At 43.9% G+C, this 22,226-nt stretch overlaps 1 protein-coding gene across 1 annotated transcript; it reads right to left on the bottom strand.

The window, feature by feature from the left end:
* Positions 1-4,928: 4,928 nt before the first annotated feature.
* On the bottom strand, positions 4,929-21,491 carry LOC124613786 (glycine-rich cell wall structural protein 1.8-like). The gene is made up of 3 exons (XM_047142508.1): positions 21,425-21,491; positions 7,969-8,078; positions 4,929-5,852 (listed from the first exon to the last, which is right to left on the bottom strand). The coding sequence occupies exons 1-3, from the start codon at positions 21,440-21,442 to the stop codon at positions 5,147-5,149; spliced, it is 834 nt and encodes a 277-aa protein (XP_046998464.1). The 5' UTR covers positions 21,443-21,491; the 3' UTR covers positions 4,929-5,146.
* Between the last annotated feature and the right edge of the window lie 735 nt (positions 21,492-22,226).

The following is a 22,226-nucleotide window of genomic DNA, read 5'->3' as shown; positions in this document are numbered from 1 at the left end:
CTCAGTAGCGATTCACGAAAAGAACGCCTCCTTTCCTCCAGAGACTCCTACGCGAGTTCCTGAAGCATTTCCGTAACACTCGCGTGATGATCAAACCAACAAGTAACAAATCTAGCAGCCCGCCTCTGAATTGCTTCTACGTCCTCCCTCAATCCGACCTGATAGGGATCCCAAACGCTCGAGCAATACTCAAGAATAGGTCGTATTAGTGTTTTATAAGCGGTCTCCTTTACAGATGAACCACATCTTCCCAAAATTCTACCAATGACCGGAGACGACCATCCGCCTTCCCCACAACTGCCATTACATGCTTGTCCCACTTCTTATCGCTCTGCAATGTTACGCCCAAATATTTAATCGACGTGACTGTGTCAAGCGCTACACTACTAATGGAGTATTCAAACATTACAGGATTATTTTTCCTATTCATCTGCATTAATTTACATTTATCTATATTTAGAATTAGCTGCCATTCTTTAAACCAATCACAAATCCTGTCCAAGTCATCTTGTATCCTCCTACAGTCAATCAACGACGACACATTCCCGTACACCACAGCATCATCGGCAAACAGACGCACATTGCTATCGACCCTATCCAAAAGATCATTTATGTAGATAGAAAACAACAGCGGACCTACCACACTTCACTGGGGCACTCCAGATTGTACCCTCACCTCCGATGAACACTCACCATCGAGGACAACGTACTGGGTTCTATTACTTAAGAGGTCTTCGAGCCACTCACATACTTGGGAACCAATCCCATATGCTCGTACCTTAGTTAGGAGTCTGCAGTGGGGCACCGAGTCAAACGCTTTTCGGAAGTCAAGGAATATGGCATCCGTCTGATACCCTTCATCCATGGTTCGCAAGATATCATGTGAGTTGCGTTTCGCAGGAACGATGCTTTCTAAAGCCGTGCTGATGCATGGACTGCAGCTTCTCTGTCTCAAGGAAATTCATTATATTCGAACTGAGAATATGTTCGAGAATCCTGCAACAAACCGATGTTAAGGATATTGGTCTGTAATTTTGAGGATCCGTACTTCTACCCTTCTTATATACACGCGTCACCTGCGCCTTTTTCCAGTCGCTCGGGACTTTACGTTGGGCAAGAGATTCGCGATAAATGCAAGCTAAGTAAGGAACCAATGCAGTAGAGTACTCTCTGTAAAACCGAATTGGAATCCCATCAGGACCTGGCGATTTATTTATGTTCAACCCATCCAGCTGCTTCACAACCCCTGGGATGTCTATCACTATGTCCTCCATACCATACGGGAATCTATACGAGACTCAAACGGCGGTATGTTTCTACGATTATCCGTATTAAAAATTTTAGTGAAGGGAGTGTATTTGTACTTAACAAGGCTGTCGTAGTTGTTAATGTCGTAGTTGTTAATAAACGGATAGCACTTTAACTAACAAGGCTGGTTCTGCTACGACAATTGTATGTCGTATGACGATATGCTTGATCTCATAGGCGTTGGTGTTACTATCGCCCATTACTGGTGAGACGGTTTACGTTGTCCAATGTGGAACTGCCTATCTCAGTTGCGCAGTGATGGTGTTGTGGAGTGCGAAGTGACAAGATACTCCGTATTGATTTTGGCGGGTATATCCTCAGCTTTATTACGTTTTGCGATGTTCTCCTTTTACTGTCTTGTCTGCTATGTTGTGTGGCCTTGGTTGACTAGTGGGTAAAGCACTGGACTCTGGACGTCAAGATCCTGGGTTCAACCCTGGATACTGGCGGCGATCTTTCCTCGTTCCAATCCCTGCAGACCAGTTCCAGATCCACTCAGCCTGCTATCAGATAATTACCGGCGATTTTTCCTGGTGATGAAAAGGTGGCTGGGGCGATGGGATTACAACCCTATTCCCCCCCCCCCCCCCCCCCCCAGTGGCTCGGCTAAGGAAAGACTTCACTCCACCTACGATCAAACTAATTGCCAAGTCACGGGCTGGCACCACAGATTTACAGATGGCATCATCCCGAAAGCATCATGAGGCGAGACGCGATCACACGGAGCCCTCAGAAGTCCAAAAGAGGGGCAGGCCAGGAACTTTAACTTTCTTGAAAACGTTGTGGGGTGTTCTGAAACGACGCCTGCACATGGAGCTTTACAAGTTGCAGTTACTGCAAGAACTGGAGTCCTGTGGTGCTCATTACGCTCGGCTGCCGACATTATACAACAGTCCTAAACATTTCTTTTCGTGAGCTAATGTTTTTCACGTTCTTGCTGATTAGTAGCTTATGATTCCTGCCTCAGTTTATTGTGTATTGTTCTCTGTTGTCTTTTTGGCACAGTGGTTAGGTCGGTTTATAGGATCCTGTATTGATCTTGATAGCACATTAAATCACATTTCTTTACAAGTTTATCTGACGATTTATTGCCATAAAGGGCGCTGTGACCCCTTACCTACAGGACTATAGCGGCTTTGTGCATGTCTTGTAACCGAAAAGTCTGCTTAACTGTTTGATCATAAAATGGTTGTTTTGCCATTGCCTCATATGGCTGTTTAGCCTCATCAAAGCCCAATGCGAATCTAATAATAGCATGAGTCTTTCCTTCGCACACTGCACGGCGGACTTCAGGCCTTCTACTATGGCTGGCGGCCATTTAGTCATGAAGGATGATTCTTCAGGCAGTTTCAAGTAACATACACTACTGGCCATTAAAATTGCTACACGACGAAGATGACGTGATACAGACGCAAAAATTAACCGACAGGAAGAAGATGCTGTGATATGCAAATGATTAGCTTTTCAGAGCATTCACCCAAGTTTGGCGCCGGTGGCGACACCTACAACGTGCTGGTTGGTTGGTTGTTTCGGGGAGGAGACCAGACAGCGAGGTCATCGGTCTCATCGTATTAGGGAAGGACGGGGAAGGAAGTCGGCCGTGCCCTTTGAAAGGAACCATCCCGGCATTTGCTTGGAGCGATTTAGGGAAATCACGGAAAACCTAAATCAGGATGGCCGGACGCGGGATTGAACCGTCGTCCTCCCGAATGCGAGTCCAGTGTCTAACCACTGCGCCACCTCGCTCGGTCCTACAACGTGCTAACGTGAGGAAAGTTTCCAACCGATTTCTCATACACAAACAGCAGTTGCCCGGTGTTGCCTGGAGAAATGCGTACCATCACGTTTCCGACTTTGATAAAGGTCGGATTGTAGCCTATTGCGATTGCGGTTTATCGTGTCGCGACATTGCTGCTCTCGTTGGTCGAGATCCAATGACTGTTAGCAGAATATGGAATCGGTGGGTTCAGGAGTGTAATACGGAACGCCGTGCTGGATCCCAATCGCCTCGTATCACTAGCAGTCGAGATGACAGGCATCTTATCCGCATGGCTGTAACGGATGTGCAGCCACGTGTCGATCCCTGAGTCACCAGATGGGGACGTTTGCAAGACAACAACCATCTGCACGAATAGTTCGACGACGTTTGCTGCAACAGGGACTATGAGCTCGGAGACCATGGCTGCGGTTACCCTTGACGCTGCATCACAGACAGGAGCGTCTGCGATGGTGTACTCAGCGACGAACCTGGGTGCAGGAATGACAAAATGTCATTTTTTCGGATGAATCCAGGTTCTGTTTACAGCATCATGATGGTCGTATCCGTGTTTGGTGACATCGCGGTGAACGCGGATTGGAAGCGAATATTCGTTATTACCTTACTGGCGTATCACCCGGCGTGATGGTATGGGGTGCCATTGGTTACACGTCTCGCTGACCTCTTGTTCGCAATGACGGCACTTAGAACAGTAGACGTTACATTTAAGATGTGTCACGACCCGTGGCTATACCATTCATTCTATCCCTGCGAAACCCTACATTTCAGAAGGATAACGCACGACCTCACGTTGTAGGTCCTGTACGGGCCTTTCTGAATACAGAAAATGTTTAACTGCTGCCCTGGCACACACATTCTCCAGACCTCTCACCAATTGTGAAAACGTCTGATCAATGGTGACCGAGCAACTGGCTTGTCAAAATACGCCAGTCACTACTCTTGATGAACTGTGGTATCGTGTTGAAGCTGCATGGGCAGCTGGATCTGGACACGCCATCCAAGCTCTGTTTGACTCAATGCCCGGGCGAATCAAGGCCGTTATTACGGCCAGAGGTGGTTGTTCCGGGTACTGATTTCTCAGGATCTATGCACCCAAATTGCGTGAAAATGTAATCACATTTGACCAGTGAATACCCGTTTATCATCTGCATTTATTCTTAGTGTAGCAATTTTAATGGCCAGTAGTGTAATTACTTCGTTTTTGGATCTATGTACGCACTGTTTGTACCAGTTGAGCTTACTGCATTGTTTGTGTATTTGGCCTAGGCTGGCTCCGTTTCAAGCAAGTTACTCTTTAGAGGTTGTGAATACTTAATGTACTTCAGAGCCTTATCCACTTACATCATCGGAGGCATCTGTAACGGGTTTTGATGATATCATAGTTTTTCGGCTTATCTTTCGGTGGTTAATGACTAAGAAATGTTCGGAAGCGTTGGCAAGTTACTGGATGTTCGATTACGGCAGAGAATTTCTAAGGCGACGAGTGTATGGTTTACAAACTGAAGGACAAATAAATCAGTTACACTTTTCGCACACTGTTTTGGACAAAACCTTGTATAATTAAGTTAACCATGTTCTGTATAATATCCGAAATCTTGTTCAGAAAATAAAGCTTCACCTTTTGACTCCACAAAACAGTAGCTAGTGTCAGACAAAAACTCTGCGATGTTTTGGTAAATGAATACTGTGTTTAAGTACAGTATTTAGGCGGGAAGCATTCAGGTTCAAAAAGTACCAACTCAGTTTACTTTTCCATAAGAAATGTTTACTCATAGAGACTATGAATTGTACAAAAATACGAACAGTATAACAGAAAACAAAGTAACAATGACAACACAACGTTGAAGTGGCAGCTTCTGCTGCCGGGACTAGGAAGTGGCCACAGCGATTCCTTCCTCGCCTTCGTGGCCTTGGTTACGGCTGGTAGCCGTGGTTACTGGCTGATAGCCGTGGTTACTGGCTCGGAGCGGTTCCTGCGAGGACCGCAATTTGGGCGCACAGCCCGGCGCACCCTGAGAGAGAGAAGACTGCAGCGCGACGTCACTGCAGAAAACTGGGGCCTCACTTCTTGTGGTGGCCGTGGTGACCGCCTCCATAACCACCTCCGATGTCTCCTCCGTGGCTGCTGAAGCCGCCACCTCCGCCGTAACCACCGCCGCCTCCGTATCCACCTCCGATGTCGCCTCCGCCGTAACCTCCTCCGATGTCTCCACCGTGGCTGCTGAAACCGCCACCATCTCCATATCCGCCTCCGATGTCGCCTCCGTGGCTGCTGAAGCCGCCGCCACCGCCTCCACCGTATCCACCCCCGATGTCTCCTCCGTGACTGCTGAATCCGCCGCCGCCTCCTCCGTAGCCGCCTCCTACGTCGTGGCCGCCTCCGTATCCTCCGCCACCTCCGTATCCTCCGCCACCGTGGCCTCCGCCTATTCCTCCGACGATGGCGATTTTCACGCCACCACCGCCGCCTCCATATCCGCCGCCTCCGTAGCCGCCGCCTCCGTAGCCGCCGCCTCCGCCATGACCGCCCCCTATTCCACCCACTATGGCTATTCCTCCTCCGTGGCCACCTCCGAATCCTCCGCCTCCTCCATATCCTCCACCTCCTCCGTATCCGCCTCCTCCATATCCTCCACCTCCATGATGACCATCCTCTATAGTGTAACCAACGACGTAGTCGCCGCTGCCTTTCTTGATGTGCTTGTAGACAGTGTTGTATTTATGTATCGTCTTCACTTTGATGGGAACGTGAAGAATGTACTTCTTTCTGAAACAGTAGGAAAGACTGCGGTCAACAAAAGATAATCGTACAATACGACCATACAAAAGCCTAAATACCAAATTAATATCTAAATTTCAGAAATCTATGTCGAGTGTCGACCGAAAAAAGTCGTAGATTTAGTGACCTGCGCTGACCTTATCTTTCATGAAAAAAGAAATTAGTGGAATTATAATAGTACGACAATAAATCATTCATAACTTATTGTAAAGTTGACTCAGGGTAAAGAGACTGTTTCCTCACGTAAAAGCTTGGAAATAACTATCAGGATTCTGGCATTCGATGCTGTGTACGCAGTGGCAATGTCTGTCGAAATTACTACCCAGATTAAAGAGTACTATACATAAAATTAGTGGACAACACGAAACAGAATTACAGAGAACGAAAAGTAAGGTTGCTAATTCGTTAAGGATGTCTTCTCGAAGAGAAGTTCATCGATTATATGAAACTAACAGATTACTATGGCTTGCTATTCAGAGAGAAAAATAGGGCTAATTTCGTTTTCTAGACAGCTGTATTTTAACACAAAAAAACCATATCTATGGCATTTACATCTAGACTAAAGACATCGTCTAACGCAGCGGGTCCGCACCTCGTGGTCGTGCGGTAGCGTTCTCGCTTCCCGCGCTCGGGTTCCCGGGTTCGATTCCCGGCGGGTCAGGGATTTCCTCTGCCTCGTGATGACTGGGTGTTGTGTGATGTCCTTAGGTTAGTTAGGCTTAAGTAGTTCTAAGTTCTAGGGGACTGATGACCACAGATGTTAAGTCCCATAGTGCTCAGAGCCAATGTTTTTTTTTTTTTTTTTTTTTTTTTTTTTTTTTTTTTTTTTTTTTTTTTTTTTTTTTTGACGTAGCGGTTTCTATGGTTGCCTTCCCATTGCTTGTAAAGGCCATACAGCGTTCCGTTCCGTGAAATGAATCCGATTGCGTGCGCCATTAGATTGCGTTCATCCGAGAGCGGTATATGCTTCGTAGCAAAGTATGTCAGGTGTAACAATGCTACTTGGATGTGTAGATTGTGTAAGTAATGAGGAGGCACTGAATCGAATTGAAGAGAAAAGAAATTTACCGCAGAACTTTATTTTAAAAAAAATGCATCGGTTGATGCGACACGTTATGAGGCATCAACGAATTGTCAGTTGGTGTTGGAAGGACGTGAGGGGTGTGATAATTGTAGCGATAGACCAAAGGATGAATAGAGCATGCAAATAGATGTAAGTTGCGGTAGGCATTCGGAAATGAAGGGCGTTGCGCGTGATAGAGTAGTGGTGGAAAGCTGCATCAAACCAATATTTTGACTGAAGGCCACAACAACAAACAAGGATTCTGCACCGCGCAGCAACAGTGCAGAAGAGCACAGACAAGGGGAGTCTAGGTAGTCTCTTTAGTGCATTTACAGTATCTTATAAGTGTTCTGTCAATAAAACACAGTGTTTGGTTCGCCTTTGACACAACGTGATCTATGTGATCTTACCAGTTAAAGTGAATAGTAATCATAATCCCTCTAAATTTGTGTAATTTCTCGTATTATTGCAGTTTAACAGATGGTCTTAATACTCATCTGGAGGAGCTCATAATTTTCCGATGCTCAGGGTTAATTGCCACTTTCGAATCCTGAACGTATCTTATCTAAATTAATTTGCAATTCCTTTCGATCAGCTGATGACTTTACTAGTTGGCAAACGGCAGTATCATATGCAAACAGTCTACAAGGGAAGCTCAGATTGTCTCCTAAGTCGGTTATACATATATGGAACAGCTGAGAGCCTATAACACTCCCGTCAGGAACCCCAAATATCACTTCTATTTCTCTCAGTGACTCCGCCTCAATTACTAAGAACAGTGACCTTTCTGACAAGAAATCACGAATCAAGTCGTGTAACTGCGACGATACTCCATAGGCACCCAATGTCACTAGAAGCCGCTTGTGAGGAATGAGGTGAAAAGCCTTTTGGAATCTTGGAAAGATGGAGTCAGTTTGAGATCCCTTGTGAATGATTATTAAAGGCATTCTCTGCTGTATTTAGAGGTGAACGTAGAATACTGAATTGATTTTTTGAGATTTTTTTCCCTTATCCCTGTGTTGGTTTTTTGGTGTTACTTACCCGCCCCCTCCTCCTCCGTAGCCGCCGCCGCCATAGCCGCCTCCTCCGCCCCCGCCGAATCCTCCGGCGTCTCCCTCGTGCAGGACTACCGACGCGAGCAGGAGCACCAACTGCGGACCAACACACAGTGTCAGAGGCACGGCAGTCACGACGACAACAGCACAGTCCGAATTGAGGCTAAGCATTGTCACAGGAATACAATCGGCGCGGAGGTGCCAAGGGAATTTAGTACGAGGTGACTTGGAGAAAGGGGAGCGTTCTAAATGCGTCACGGTGGCCACTTAGAGTTGGCAACATTGCAGAACAGGTATCTTGGCCTAGAGGCATTTTTGTGGCTTTGAAACTTAAGCAGACCCTAACTGTGGATTGCCAGTTTGCCTACTGATTTCCAAAGACGTGAATCATTACAGAACTATGTATAATCTTAATTTATCCATTTTACTGGTTGTTGAGCTCCGTGGCTGTGGATTATATTGCTTTAAGAAATACAGTAATGAGCCACTATTTTATTTTTTTTGATTTACACCAACACGTCTTTTCGGGGTTTCAGCCGTCTTCAGTTAAAGTAATGCGTGTTTCAGTCTTCAATTACTATAATATTAAAAACACTGAATGCAATTTGGATGCTGCAGCAGCGTACCTATACTGTTTCTTTTTGCTCCTATTGTCGATATTTACAAGTGTGCCAGAAACAATTTTTCTTTTTGTGACGAACTTAGTAAATAACCATACATAGCAATTGTTAAAACCATCAAAAACTGTAAAATAAGCTAAATTGGCTCAGGCTATCGCATAATAAGCAATTTTAGCTTTTAATCTTTCAGAAGCTTAAATTAAAAAAAAATTAATATTCACACACAAGTGACTTCCACAGTATTTTCAGAAGCCGTAAGCAAAGTGTAATGTTTGATTGTAGACATTATTTTCGATTGTAAACAAACATGTCAGTAGGCAAAATGGCGAACATTGTGCTGTTTTTCTGCATCACGCAAAGAAAAACTGTTTGTGCCTCTCTTACAAAAGCGAAAAATAGGAACAACAGCAAGCGTAATAGAAAGGCAGTTGCAGCATCCAAACTGCAGTCTATGTCTTTAACGATGTACTATTTATATACTGAAATACGTGTTTCGCCAACTCAAGAAGGGCGAAAGCACGAAACACATATCGGTATAAATAAAAACGCGTAAGAAAGGGTCTGTTGCCGTATTTGTTGAAATAGCATATACTCATTCAAGCAACATTGTAATTAATCGGTGATGCAGAACCCTAAGCGTTAGCCTTTATAAATGTGTATGTTTGATTTTTTGTTTGTGTGAAAATTAATTATTAATAACAATAGACAATCTGAGAGGCTGTACGGATTTACTTTCTAGTGGCAAATAAACATAGAATTGTTTTATTATGCAGTGAAACGTATACCGTATCATCATACGGAAAGGAAGAAGACGCAGAGAGCATTAAGTATTTCGATATGATCAGTATTGTGGACATAGGGAAGGCAGAGCCAGACAGAGGCTGCTCACTGAGATAGAAACGAAGGCTGCGTTGGGCAGACTTTAGAGCTGCAAGTGGCCTATGAGTCGGCTGCAATGTACACCAGAGCAGAGCACGCCACTGTATGAAGTTGTTCGGAACGCTCCATACCAGTGCAGTGTTAACGATCTCGGTATGTACTTTGACTTTGTATTAGATTTACCTTTGGACGTTGCTGTAGACTGACTTTGCTGTGTCTACGGACCAGTTTGCTTGCAACTTTTCCCGGGAAGTCGCTCGCCGCCATGTACGGATAGGTACGAACTCAGAACGTAACCTTTACGTTCACCAGCTAATCGATAGGCCTTTAAGTGATCGTGGACTCGAACCCGAGCACCATTTTACGGAACTCAACTTCGGCGTGCGTAATGTACAGCGCTAGTTTTTATCTTTCTGGTTACAAGAACGCGGAACACCGTTGTCTGACCATGAAAACATGTTATAGCGCTGCAGTGCTAGTTTCCCAGTTGGTCAGAAGCAGTTCTCATGTTTTTTTTCAGTTAGAACATAATGATCACAATCCCTCTCCCATCGCGATAAAAATGTTTATTACAGACATTGAGACCATTCTAGCTACTCTGGGTATGGTGAAGAGAAACATAGAGGAGTGTGTAATTGTGACTACCCGACTGCTACCGAGGCTGTGCCTGTTTCTGTGGTGTCACCGCCAAACACCACACTTGCTAGGTGGTAGCCTTTAAATCGGCCGCGGTCCGTTAGTATACGTCGGACCCGCGTGTCGCCACTATCAGCGATTGCAGACCGAGCGCCGCCACACGGCAGGTCTAGAGAGACTTCCTAGCACTCGCCCCAGTTGTACAACCGACTTTGCTAGCGATGGTTCACTGACAATTTACGCTCTCATTTGCCGAGACGATAGTTTAACATAGCCTTCAGCTACGTCATTTGCTACGACCTAGCAAGGCGCCATTATCAGTTACCATTGATATTGTGAATCATGTACCGGCAAGACCGACGTTCTTCATTAACGGATTAAAGTTAAGTATTCCACCAATATTTCTAAATTCTAATTTCCTTGCCCTGTTCCAGACCTCACGCCAGCCTGCGTGAGCTAAAACGCGTGCCTTTCGGCCTCCTCTAGTAACATGGTGTTGGCTCTCCTGCCAACCAAAACAGTTTCAGTCTAACGGGACCCATGGCCGTCATGTAGTGAACAAGCAGCTCTGCCTTTGTTTCCTACTGTGAGTGCTCACATGATTCAACTTGTTGTTTCAAACTTCCCAACGCAAGGGCTGCATTTCGTGCAGCAATTGATGGAGATCTCTCGTTTCAAACAGCATGCTATCAACAAATGAAGACAACAAACAACCCTACTGCGGAAACTGATTGTAGCGCAAGCAATAGGCGACGCATGAGGTGCGTTTTCACCGCGCAGGTTGGGTCAGCAACCCTAACCCACATTATTTTACAGGCAGCAGTGTTAATGCGGATTATGAACGTCGTTTACACCGCTGCAAACTAACGATATGTTTGTAGTTTCTACACGTGGGGTCATCGGACCTTGCTTTCATCGAGACTGGAGAGCAGTCTCCATCGAGACTGGAGAGCTTACTGATCAGAAATGAACGGTAAGCTGATATGCGGAAGTGTTTATGTCCAGATATATCACAAAACTTTTTATAGTGTTATGACTTCTACTTTCGAAACAATATTGCGAAACTGCACACATTCAGTGACAGCTGTGCAATAATTGTTTGGCAACCAAATCATCAACATTTTGTGACATTCTTCCGCCTCAACAATACCGCAATTGGTTCTTTTGAAAATTTTTCCTCTTGGATTAGTTTCATGATCCTCATCAGAGGATACATTGCCAGCTTGGAAACAAACGAATGTAGCTTGTAGACCCTGTGAATATTAAGAATGGCCGTAGTCGCTCGAAACCCACTGAATTACTTCTAAGACCCCTCAAGTTATAGACATACCATTACGGTTAAACCTAACGTTGTGAGGCAGAAATAATGATACTTCATCTTCTCTGCGAATGTCTCTCTAATGGCTGAACATTTATCATAAACGAATTTCCGAAAACTTTCATATGAAGCTAGAGATTTATTAGAGTGATGAAATGGGAGTCTCCCTAAAGTTCAAGATCTCATAGTGTGAACTTTGGAAATTCGTCTCATTAACAAACAGATTCAAGCAAAGTAAGAATTAACGACAGATGATTCGATTGGTCTCAGCTTGTACCTGGCAGGAACGAAGACTTTAATTCTCTGCTGAGAATTCTGGTTCAGACGCAGCATCCAACTTTCGTTGGCAAAATCGCTGTTCGAAAAATCTTTATCTTGTAACCAGGTTAGATTTAATTGGAAGTAATAGCATTTTTTTCATTAGACTTCCAGCATCTTGGTCATTCAGCAAGATAGCTAGTGACATAGTAGTGATGTCAGTGTTACTTATCGATCATTGTTTGACAACGTAGTAACGCATTTCTTTTGTCATTACTTTCCACGTCACCATACAGGCGTTTGAATCTTCCAAGTGTAGAGCACATGCAGAGTAAGGGTGTATGTAAAATCGACCTGTGTGCCCAAAGAGACATCCGAACCATTGAGAATAGTGTGAGAGAAATAGTATTACGTCATGGAATGTTTACCTGGTCGGATTACAGCAGAATGGACTCGGCGGGTAGCAGATACTGCAGGAGACTGCGTTTTCGTACCACTGAGGCTACTCCACGCTTCGTCGACACGTCACGGTTTGCGAAGTCTTCTGGCGAGATGGCGATCGTCTATTTAATGGCGTAACCCACAAAGCGGAGGTCGGTAGCTTTATTCTAAAGTTGCTCAGGCCTATGTAACGTTCACCACTTGCCCACTTATCGAAGAGATCATTGTCTAATGGAGCACAAACTCGGATTAGGCAAGGATTGAGGAGGACGTCAGTGGTGTCCTTCAGAGGGAATCAACCAGACACGCACCTCAAACGCTTAAGGGAAACAACGGAAAACTGAAATTCGGACCGTTGGGTGCGTATTTGAAACTCGCTTCTTCCAAATTCGTGTCCATTGCGCCGTCACCCTTTAATATTCTGGAATGTGATTCAATTGCTCATGAAATTCATGTGGACGCTGCTCTATTCTGAATATATTTAGAGACTGAACACATTCTCCGCACATCTGTATCTTGTATCTATTATTTTGGAAATTCATTATTTGAACAATTAGAAGACTGAGATACAATTTATTCAGTCTGACGGAATCTGTCCTTATGGGTGACGGAATTTGCGTAATTGGTGGACTGATCTTAATAGTATCTGACATGTCCGACGTTATCTTCAGCCCTAACACCATTAAAATTATGTTTATGTCCCTGGACCAAGATGCAGGTGTACAAATTAAACTTCTGTCTTTATGAACGAACTTAAGGATGCACAAAACAAGCAACACATGTTCTTCTGACTGTACAGAAATTCAGTGATGACTGAAGCAGACATTTAATAAATTTATTGTGGACTGTATGAAAATTGCGAGTTGATGTAAATTCATGGTGGAGTACGAAAAACGTATCGAGAGTTTTTGTACTGTTATTGTGAACTATTGACAATTTATCGGGGTCTCTGGAGATTAACAGAGAATTCTAGTAGGTCTATTACAAGCTGTTGAAAATGTGTTACGAGCTGTAGAAACAATGTCACAAACTACTTAAACAGTGAGACAAAGTATTGAAAAGTTTCAAGAACTGCTGAAAATTTGTTACGCGAAAACTAAATAATAATTAATACAGACAATAAATAATATAATAAAACCATTTAATATGTACGATAAACATTCATAGGCATCTGTTTCGGTAACCATAGGAAGCAGAGTTTATGTTTCTATGAACTTTTTTATTTCACATAGTCATTATTGTCACCTCTCAGAATATTCTCCTTATCACCTGGGAAACCATGTGTAGTTGCTATATTCGCAAGACGAGTACAACCGGCAGCAGTTCAGAGGCTAAAGTTGGACGCCTTTGAAGCTGTTCCTAAGAGTAAATCTTCTCTAAAAACTCCTCAGTATTGCTGGAGTTCAGAAATGCTTGTAACTGGTTGCAGCCAAGGTTGGCACCTCCCACTTTAACCTGTAGTCCGTTCCCCAATTGACGGCAGGGGAAAGGCCGTTACTTTCCATGTCGAGTAATGGCAGTCACACCCATCGCTACAGAGTGAGAAAGTGTTTCATTCGCCCGGCCCGGGGGCCCACTAGATGGCCATCGCACTGAACTTTCTCTCTGTTAGTTCTCCATCCGTGGGTCCAAAGAGATTATTATCGGAGGGGAAATTTCCTGTCAGATCCACTCTCTGCGCCTGTTCGAGGTACACGCTTATTTTCTCAGTTATAATTGACGTGAATCGCTAACTTTCTCAACTTCACGAATTGTTATATCGACTCCAGTTATCGATGGAGAGGAGAAGAGGATTAAAGGCTAAGCTCTTTCATACGAAATATACGATAGCGGACATCCATAGGAAGAGATAAACATATGTCACTGCTGGTGATGCTTCTAAACACGTAGAAGCGAGAAAGGTATGGACCTGGATGAAAATATTTACATTATGAAATTTCCTGGTGAATTAAAACTATGTTCTCTCTCGAGACTCGAACCTGAAACCCTTCCCTTTAGCGGACAAATGACCAACCGACTGTGCAATCCAAGCACGACTCTGTAGAGCGCTCTCCCTTTTTGCTTGTTTCAAATACGCACACACTCTACTGCCAAGTGGAGATTCATTCTATCTACATTCTGCTGTACATAATCTGAGAATTTAAAATAATTTTCTAGTAATGCCTCAGTAATAGAAAGTATAAAACACAGGGAACACAAGGTCATCTACAACTTGTACAAAAACCAAACTTGAGTTAGTCGAATGGCATGAAAAGGAAAGCAGTATAGTTGAGAAGGGAATGAGACAGCATTGTAGCCTATTCCCGGTATTTTTCACTCTTTGCATTGAGCAAGTGGTAAAGGTAAGTGAGGATAAATTTTGAAAAGGAATTATAGTTTAGGGAGAAGGAATAAAAACTTTGGCGTTTGTCTATGTTATTGTGATTCAGTCAGAGAAGGCAAAGGACTTCGAAGAGCAGTTGAACAGAATAGATAGTGTCTTGAGCAGAGGATGTAACATTAGATATCAACAAAAGTACAACAAATGTAATGAAATATACTCGAACTAAATCAGATGACTAGATTAGAAAATGAGACACTAAAAGAAGTACATGAGTTTTCTACCTGGTCAGAAAAATAACTAATGATGGCCGAACTAGATACAACATAGAATTCAGACTGGCAGTAGCAAGAAAAAAGTTTCTGAAAAAGGGCAATTTGTAAGCATCGCATGTAAATTTCTGTGTCACGAAATCTTTTCTGTAAGTATTTGTCTGGTGTGTACCATTGCACGGAAGCGAAACGTGGGCAATATACAGTTCAGACAAGAGGAGAATATGTTAGTTTGAAATGTCGTGGTACTGAAGAATGCTGAAGACTAGATGGGCGGACCGTACATCGAAAGGTTCATGAGATTCAGTTCCCTTCGTTCGAAAACTGGCTTAGATGAACTGTCGTTTACTGACAATAGCAGCTCCTGTCCGAATCCGACTGTCACTGAAAGGCACTGACTGTTGTGCTATTTTTACGGTCGATGTTCGGTACATCACGTGGCTACGAGTAGTAAATCATTTCTTGTAGACACGTTGGACAATCCTCATTGACAGGCCAAAAACTCGAGGGATTAAACTGAAGATGCGGTCATGCGCACATTCTTACTGCTATTGTGTCACGTTTCCAAGTAGAGCCATCTTAATGCGCTGATTCCATACAATCGACTGGCGCTCACACATACCGTTTCAGTGCCACGGCATGCATGAGCAGTGGAGGCTCACGTGACTATGTGGTGCGAGTTATAAACCATCTGCAAGTCACCAAAGCAACCACTGTGTGATTGCATGGGACTGACTAATGTTTTGGCTGGAGAGCTAAACCGTTGGTGCATACTAAGAGCGGTTACTGTTTCCACAACCAGCACGTGGTTCCCGACATATACACTAAGGTAAAGACGCGAATTAGGAACTTTTCGTTAGGAAGACCTGTTTTTGGAACCATTTTGTAAATTTACGGGGACTGAGGAGGTGTAAACGAGAGACACCTTGACAGTTTCATTCCTTCATTTTCGTACATGCCAGTCACAAATGCCTTTCGTAATCTTCCCTGTTCAAACGAGACAACTACTTAAATGACATAGAGTGTAATGTAAATTTTCTAATAGATTAAGGAGAGCACAGGAAGGTCTTCGACAAATAGCACTGTTGATAGAGGCTCCCTTTGTGATGGGTGGTGAAGTAACTTCTTCATCTAGCGAAAAAATGAAGAAAAGATGGTTACACGAAAATTCTTGTTTTTAACGGTACATTATATGACCTTGGGAAATAAATTCGGCGGTATAACATGTGTCAAAATTTGTATTAGTATGTTTCACAAACGTAGTCACGAATTACGTGAGTTACGCCTGCCACGAATCAGTAGTTTCGCCTCCCTTGCCACCCACAGGTCCGTCTCGACTTATCCATTTTTCACGACACAGTCGAACGGTTGCATCAAAATGTGACGGAGCTCTGCCGTGTACGTTGACGTTTCTCTAAGGGAACATTCTCAAGGATTCTTGGAAGGAGACGCTACAGAAGTCGGAGGTAGTTTTGTTGGACGCAAAAGGTCAGCTGATACAATTTCCTCAGCTGTTTTTGTCTGAGGTCACGTTAAAAGTGTACTGCATTCCCGTGATACTGTTTGATGGAATGAAATAAGTGCTTCTCAGAAATTTCGTAAAGAACTAAATGTACTCAAAAGAATTCAAAGTTCCCTGTGGAGATGAGTACAATATTGAAAACAGCTGCAAAGTCGAGACACTGGACATTCTTAACAGGCAGCACTCATGAAAGTCTCGATGATTAAAAGCGACTTGACTTCTATCATAATATCCAATATCTTTTGTTAATCATTGCTAGATACGTTTCATATGTATGACGACGTTTACAAAGATGAAGTCAACATTGTCTGATAATAATAAAATCGCGGTTTTTTCGCAAATGATTTGCTTGAAGGGCCATTTTACTGCGGGGATTTTACTTCTAGTATCGCGCATTGCCAACCCCATAATTTTGCACCATACATTATGGTTTACTGTTTATACTCAAATCCGGCGGTAAATTTGCTGCAAATCCCCTTCACAAATCTTTGAGTATCTTTGCATCAAAAAATAAACAGCACACTAAAGCGAGAGGACGGAGGAAATGGATAGTAACTAAACAGTTACGCTTACCTTTTAATAAATGATTCGATTACACAGTTGGCGATAAATCACTTGGAACAGTAACAAGCATAATATATCAGAGAAAAACTGTCTGGAGCGATGTAAAGTGAAAACGGCAGACAAAAGTCGTCTTAAAAAAGGAAGATAGTTGACACATTCATTGTAAGAATCCTTTTGCCACGCACTGTTCGCGACTGGAACAATTAAGTGCGTAAGTATGAATGGTACCAAAAGTACCCTCCGCCACAAGGAGTACAGATGTTGGACCACATACAAGCGCTAAATGTATGGTGAATGTATGTACTGTGTTACTGATGTGACGCTCCGAATCTAATTTTCCTCATACTGGTTCGTGGTGAATGTTTTGGCCCAAAAAATTTATAAACTGGGTGAAGCTATAAAAAAGGTGTGACACAGAGAGAATCTTTTAATATAATCGTTATGTTATCATAATCTTCTTATCGGATTTTACATTCTTCAGTTTAGGGACTGTATTTATGGTACGACGAATTCAGCTAGGGATGAGAGGGTATTAACGTTTGCGAATAAAAATTTATTCGGGATTGAGCAGCTGAAACTACGCCTGCGGAGAAAACGACTCACGTTAAAGTTCAGTGTCCCGTCGACAGCGGCGTCGTTAGATGTGGAGCACAAGCTCAGCTTGACAAAGTTGGGGAAGGATTAGTGCGTGGCTAAGTCACAGGCATGATCCCACCATTTGCCTGAAGTGCTTTAGAAAGTCCACAGAAAAAAAATGGTTCAAATGGCTCTGAGCACTATGGGACTCAACTGCTGAGGTCATTAGTCCCCTAGAACTTAGAACTAGTTAAACCTAACTAACCTAAGGACATCACACACATCCATTCCCGAGGCAGGATTCGAACCTGCGACCGTAGCGGTCTCGCGGTTCCAGACTGCAGCGCCAGAACCGCGCGGCCACTTCGGCCGGCAAAGTCCACAGAAAATCTGAGTCTGTATGTCCTCATGGTGATATGAACTAGGCTCCTGTAGGACATGAACCCATTACTTTCTCCGTAGCACTGTCTGTTTCGGTTCAACACCCCCCCCCCCTCACACACACACACACACACACACACACACACACACACACACACACACACACGTCACTTTCCAGTACATACTGCTATGCGAACTTTCTTGCACTTTGTGTGACAGGAGGAGCAAAAATTGTAAGCAGATATATTTACTGACAAAGCGTGAAACTCTAAACTCGGTGTTCAGCAGACTCAGCTTTCAGACTTTCAGCATTTCAGTGAGTATTGAGACAGAAAGATAGCGTGGCCTGCGCCGAGCGGAAAAGCGCGTGGTTACAGTCGACTGCTTTCGTGCCGCAGTGCTGCGAGCGTGACGGCGGTTCGCCCCACTCAGGGAATCGCGCACTGCGATTAGCGGTTGCCTCGCTCCATCCATCCTGTTCTCCACTCCGCAGCGAAGCGAAAAACACCCGCTACAATTCTCGTTCCTCTCCTCTCACTCGCACCTGTCAGTTACGCGTTCCCGGTCAGCTGTGACTGCGAAAACTTATTAAAGTTACATATCCTGCCAATGACGACAGTAGTTAACATCACGGAAAGCTTTATTCTGATTTTTTTCGCGACGGACGTTCCAAAACCCTCAGTGGTTACCTTATTGATAAAATCTGTAATCTCATGGAGAAAATGATACCTTTTCATGTACTGGACACCCTCGCACAGTGGTTAACGCGTTCGAAAGCGGATCAAAATTCTCGTCAATTTATCTGTACGCAAACTTTCATGTATTCAAGTGATGGAGCGGTTCAGAAATCGGTTTTTCTTACTCTTTGGAGAGTATGTGGTGATTGCATACTTCCGGCTGCTACTCTGGTAATGTTTGTCCCACGAAAGAGAAACATGCACATTTGAGTCCCTGTTTGGTACCTATAACCCATTTGTAATCCATGATAACTGGCTTGTTTACCTCACAAGACCGTGGTCGACTCTCATCTCGTCCCTTTCCAACTGAATTGAAATTCCCGCAAAAATATTCTCGGCAACATCAACGGAAGGTGAGGTTTTCATTTGAAAATAACCTTCTTCTTATTTTATGCATTAGGCTGTAAGTGTGTTTCGTTTCCACACCTCTTCTTAAGACTTCCTTCGTCTCATCGCCCTGCCGGAATGTAAGCTTTCGCATTTCGCACACTTAAAATTCAAATAATCTTTTACAAGGATTAGTAGATTAATTACTAAAGTGCGTTGTTGCTAATTTCCATTAAGCTCTTGTAATGATTTTCTATTCTGTGTGTAAGGACGGCGGCTCTGTGTACTGTTTCGGCACTGTTCTAGAATTTGAAGCCCCATCGACTTTTAATAGCAGCTTCTTCTGCTTCTCGGTTTAGTGCAACTAAGACTGGAACTACGGGAGACGCAATGGCTGGCGCCACCAATGTTTTTCCCGAGAAGGTAGCGCTGGGGTCGCTTAAAAACTCTTACTCAAACAACTTCTGCTCTTTTATTTCTCAGTCGGAGTGCTTACTCCAAGAACGAGACGAGTTTCAGGCTCGTTGTTTTTAACTAAGGTTAGTGAAAACAACTTTTTAGTATGTTATCCTAAGGTTAAAATAATTGGTGAGCTACAGTGATGAACAGTTCGGGAAGGACTAAGATCCTCATTACTAAAATGACAAGAAGAATGCTGTGACGTGTCACATATTTGCCGGGTAAACGGCGCAATGAGTTTCGACCTTCAATCAATCTTAAAATTTAATGTGCAAGTTATACATTTTTTCCATGTGTTTATACTATACCATATGTTAAATTTTTTTGTTAATAGTACGCACCATTCTGTTCATAATACTGGATAAACACCTTATAATTTTGAAAAGAAATCTGTCCTACCATTCGAAGCCATGGTAAATTCGTGAAACTACCTAAGATTAAATATCATTCGACGAAATTGTGATTAGATTTCATTTTTTTGTTTCATCAATAGAACTGTAATCATTCAGCGTGTTCTTCAGCAAGCGTGCGCAAAATAGTACATCAATGGTGATGGTATTTCTCTCCATCATCTGCTTCTGCACTCTGCAAGACACTTTAACGTGTACGCAGAGATATGTACCAATAGAAACATAACCCACTCCTCTTGCATTCGTGGATAGTATGTCTGAGTCAAGATTTTGGTTCCTCACTGTCGACAACCGAACTAATCAGATTTTATCCTCGTGGTCCTTAGGCAAGATATAAGTTGGAGGAAAATGCTTGATGCATTTGAACATGGTATTTCGAAATTTTGAGAGTAAGTTACTTGCCAATGCACAATAATTTCTTTTATTATAAATTTCTCTCTGGACTTTTCTGACCGTTTCTCTGGTACTGTCACGGTAACAAAATAAATCAGTGTAGAGACAAGCTCTTTTTTTAAATCTCTCCTCCCTCTTAAGAGATCCAGAACGGCGGACACTTCTACAGAATCGACTGAATGAGGGTTATGTAACGGTGTTCTACATGGATTGAATACTCTTTGCCTGGGAGTTTGCGTATTCTTCCTGGAATAAGCGAACAGTTGTTAACTGACTGTGCTAGAAGAACAGTCGAACGGTTTCTGGAGAAAGCAACTGGAAAGACCCCTAGCTTCTAGATCCACGTGGACAGTAATAAAGTGGTCCCAGAGTGTTGTCCTCTTGAAAACTCACCTCGAGACAATCTCCCACCCACAATGTACTTCCCTACTCTGCTAGAACCGTAAGAATGGTAACGTTCCTTATGTAAGTCTGCAGTCTTTCGTGGCCGTTGTCACTAAAGTTAAAATATTCTGGGTTGTTAGGCCGCGTCATATTTCTTTATAAAACAATCGACGTTTACGCCCCCTCTGCTGGGATCTTCTTCAGGATGTTTTGGTGTCCACTACTGTTAGAACGTCCTGAAGAAGATCCCAACAGAGGGGTCGAAACGTCGATTATTTTTGAAGGAAATATGACGCGGCCTAACAACCCAGAAGATTTAAGATGTTTCAGTGTCCACTATTGCTAGAACATCCTGAAGAAGATCCCAGCAGAGGGGTCGAAACGTCGATTATTTTAGAAGGAAATATGACGCGGCCTAACAACCCAAAAGAGTTAAACTTTAGTAACGGTGTTTGTTTGTAACATCAGTGCTCCTGGAGTATTGCGCTTTAGGAGACTCATCAAAGACCTCTTATGGACTCTCTGCCGTGTTGACAAAACCTACTTGTAACAGAAGTGTCGAGGAATGGTGTCCTATGGTAGACTCACCAGAAGACGCCCTCTATGTGCTGGCTGGTATTGCTAGAATCGTGTGAATGGTGACGGTGAGCGTTTGTGATAAAAATGGTTCTGGAGCAGTGCCTTGCGGGAAACTCATTAAAAGGCCCTCTACGTTCCATACCACATGCAAGTGACACCCCGCGGTAGAGTCACCCAAAGATCCCCTACGTACTTGCCCTTGCTGCTAGAAGCACGCGATGGCGTCTTTAACAAAAGTGGTCCCAGAGTGGCACCCCGCGGTAGACTCACCCAAAGACCCTCTATGTACTTCCCGCCCCTGCTAGAAGCACGCGATGGCGTCTGTAACAAAAGTGGTCCCAGAGTGGAGCCCTGCGGTAGACTCACCAGTGCTCTGAAGGCCATGGTGCAGCGTTGGATCGCGGCTGGTGAGTGCGCTGCTGGCTGCTGCTGGAGAGGAGACGAGTGCCGTGCAGACGCCGGCCGCTGGCGGCTTATATAGGGAGGAGCAACGCCAGTCCTTCCCGGGTAAAAGTGAGCGGCGTGTGTGAGCTGCGGCGTCGCGGCTGGGGTGGGGGCTGCGCGCTCCGAGCCGCCACTGCCGCGACCCGCGACCCCGGCAGACCCCGCCAGCTACACTGGCGATCGTCTGCTCGCCTTGCACTCTCTCCAGGCTGCGACCTCTGTACAGATCACCACAGGCTTTTCACACTTGTTCTGTTCACAGAAATCTCCGTCTGTGAATTTGCAGTCAGTCACTGTACGTTGGAGACAAACTGGTCTTTCAGTTTCTTCTTCGAAGCTCGTAAATTTGAACTGGTTTTGCCCCATAAGAATTTACCGGAAGACGTCACCTTATTATCATTACATCACCAAAGGAATGCACTTGTTAAAACTATTGGACGATTAGTCTGACAGAACACTGTGGCGGTTTTGAGTACCATCAACATGGCCAAATGCAATGAGTATGGATGATATGATACTCTATGGTATTATGCGGCTTGAATTCACTCTGTTGTTTAGCAGTTGCATTGATTTGATTTTGTGAATGATACTGACAATATTATACGCATGTATAATGCATTATTCATACTGCAACTTCTCCCGGATAGTTATTTTGTTCGAATTGCACAAGAATTCCACCTGACGTAGTGTAATAATGCTGACTGTAAGTTGTGTTCATATCACT

This window comes from Schistocerca americana, chromosome 4 (genome assembly GCF_021461395.2).
Source record: "Schistocerca americana isolate TAMUIC-IGC-003095 chromosome 4, iqSchAmer2.1, whole genome shotgun sequence".
Taxonomy (NCBI): Eukaryota; Metazoa; Arthropoda; class Insecta; order Orthoptera; family Acrididae; genus Schistocerca; species Schistocerca americana.
The sequence above is the reverse complement of the archived record's forward strand: the minus strand, read 5'-3'. Positions and strand labels throughout refer to the sequence as shown.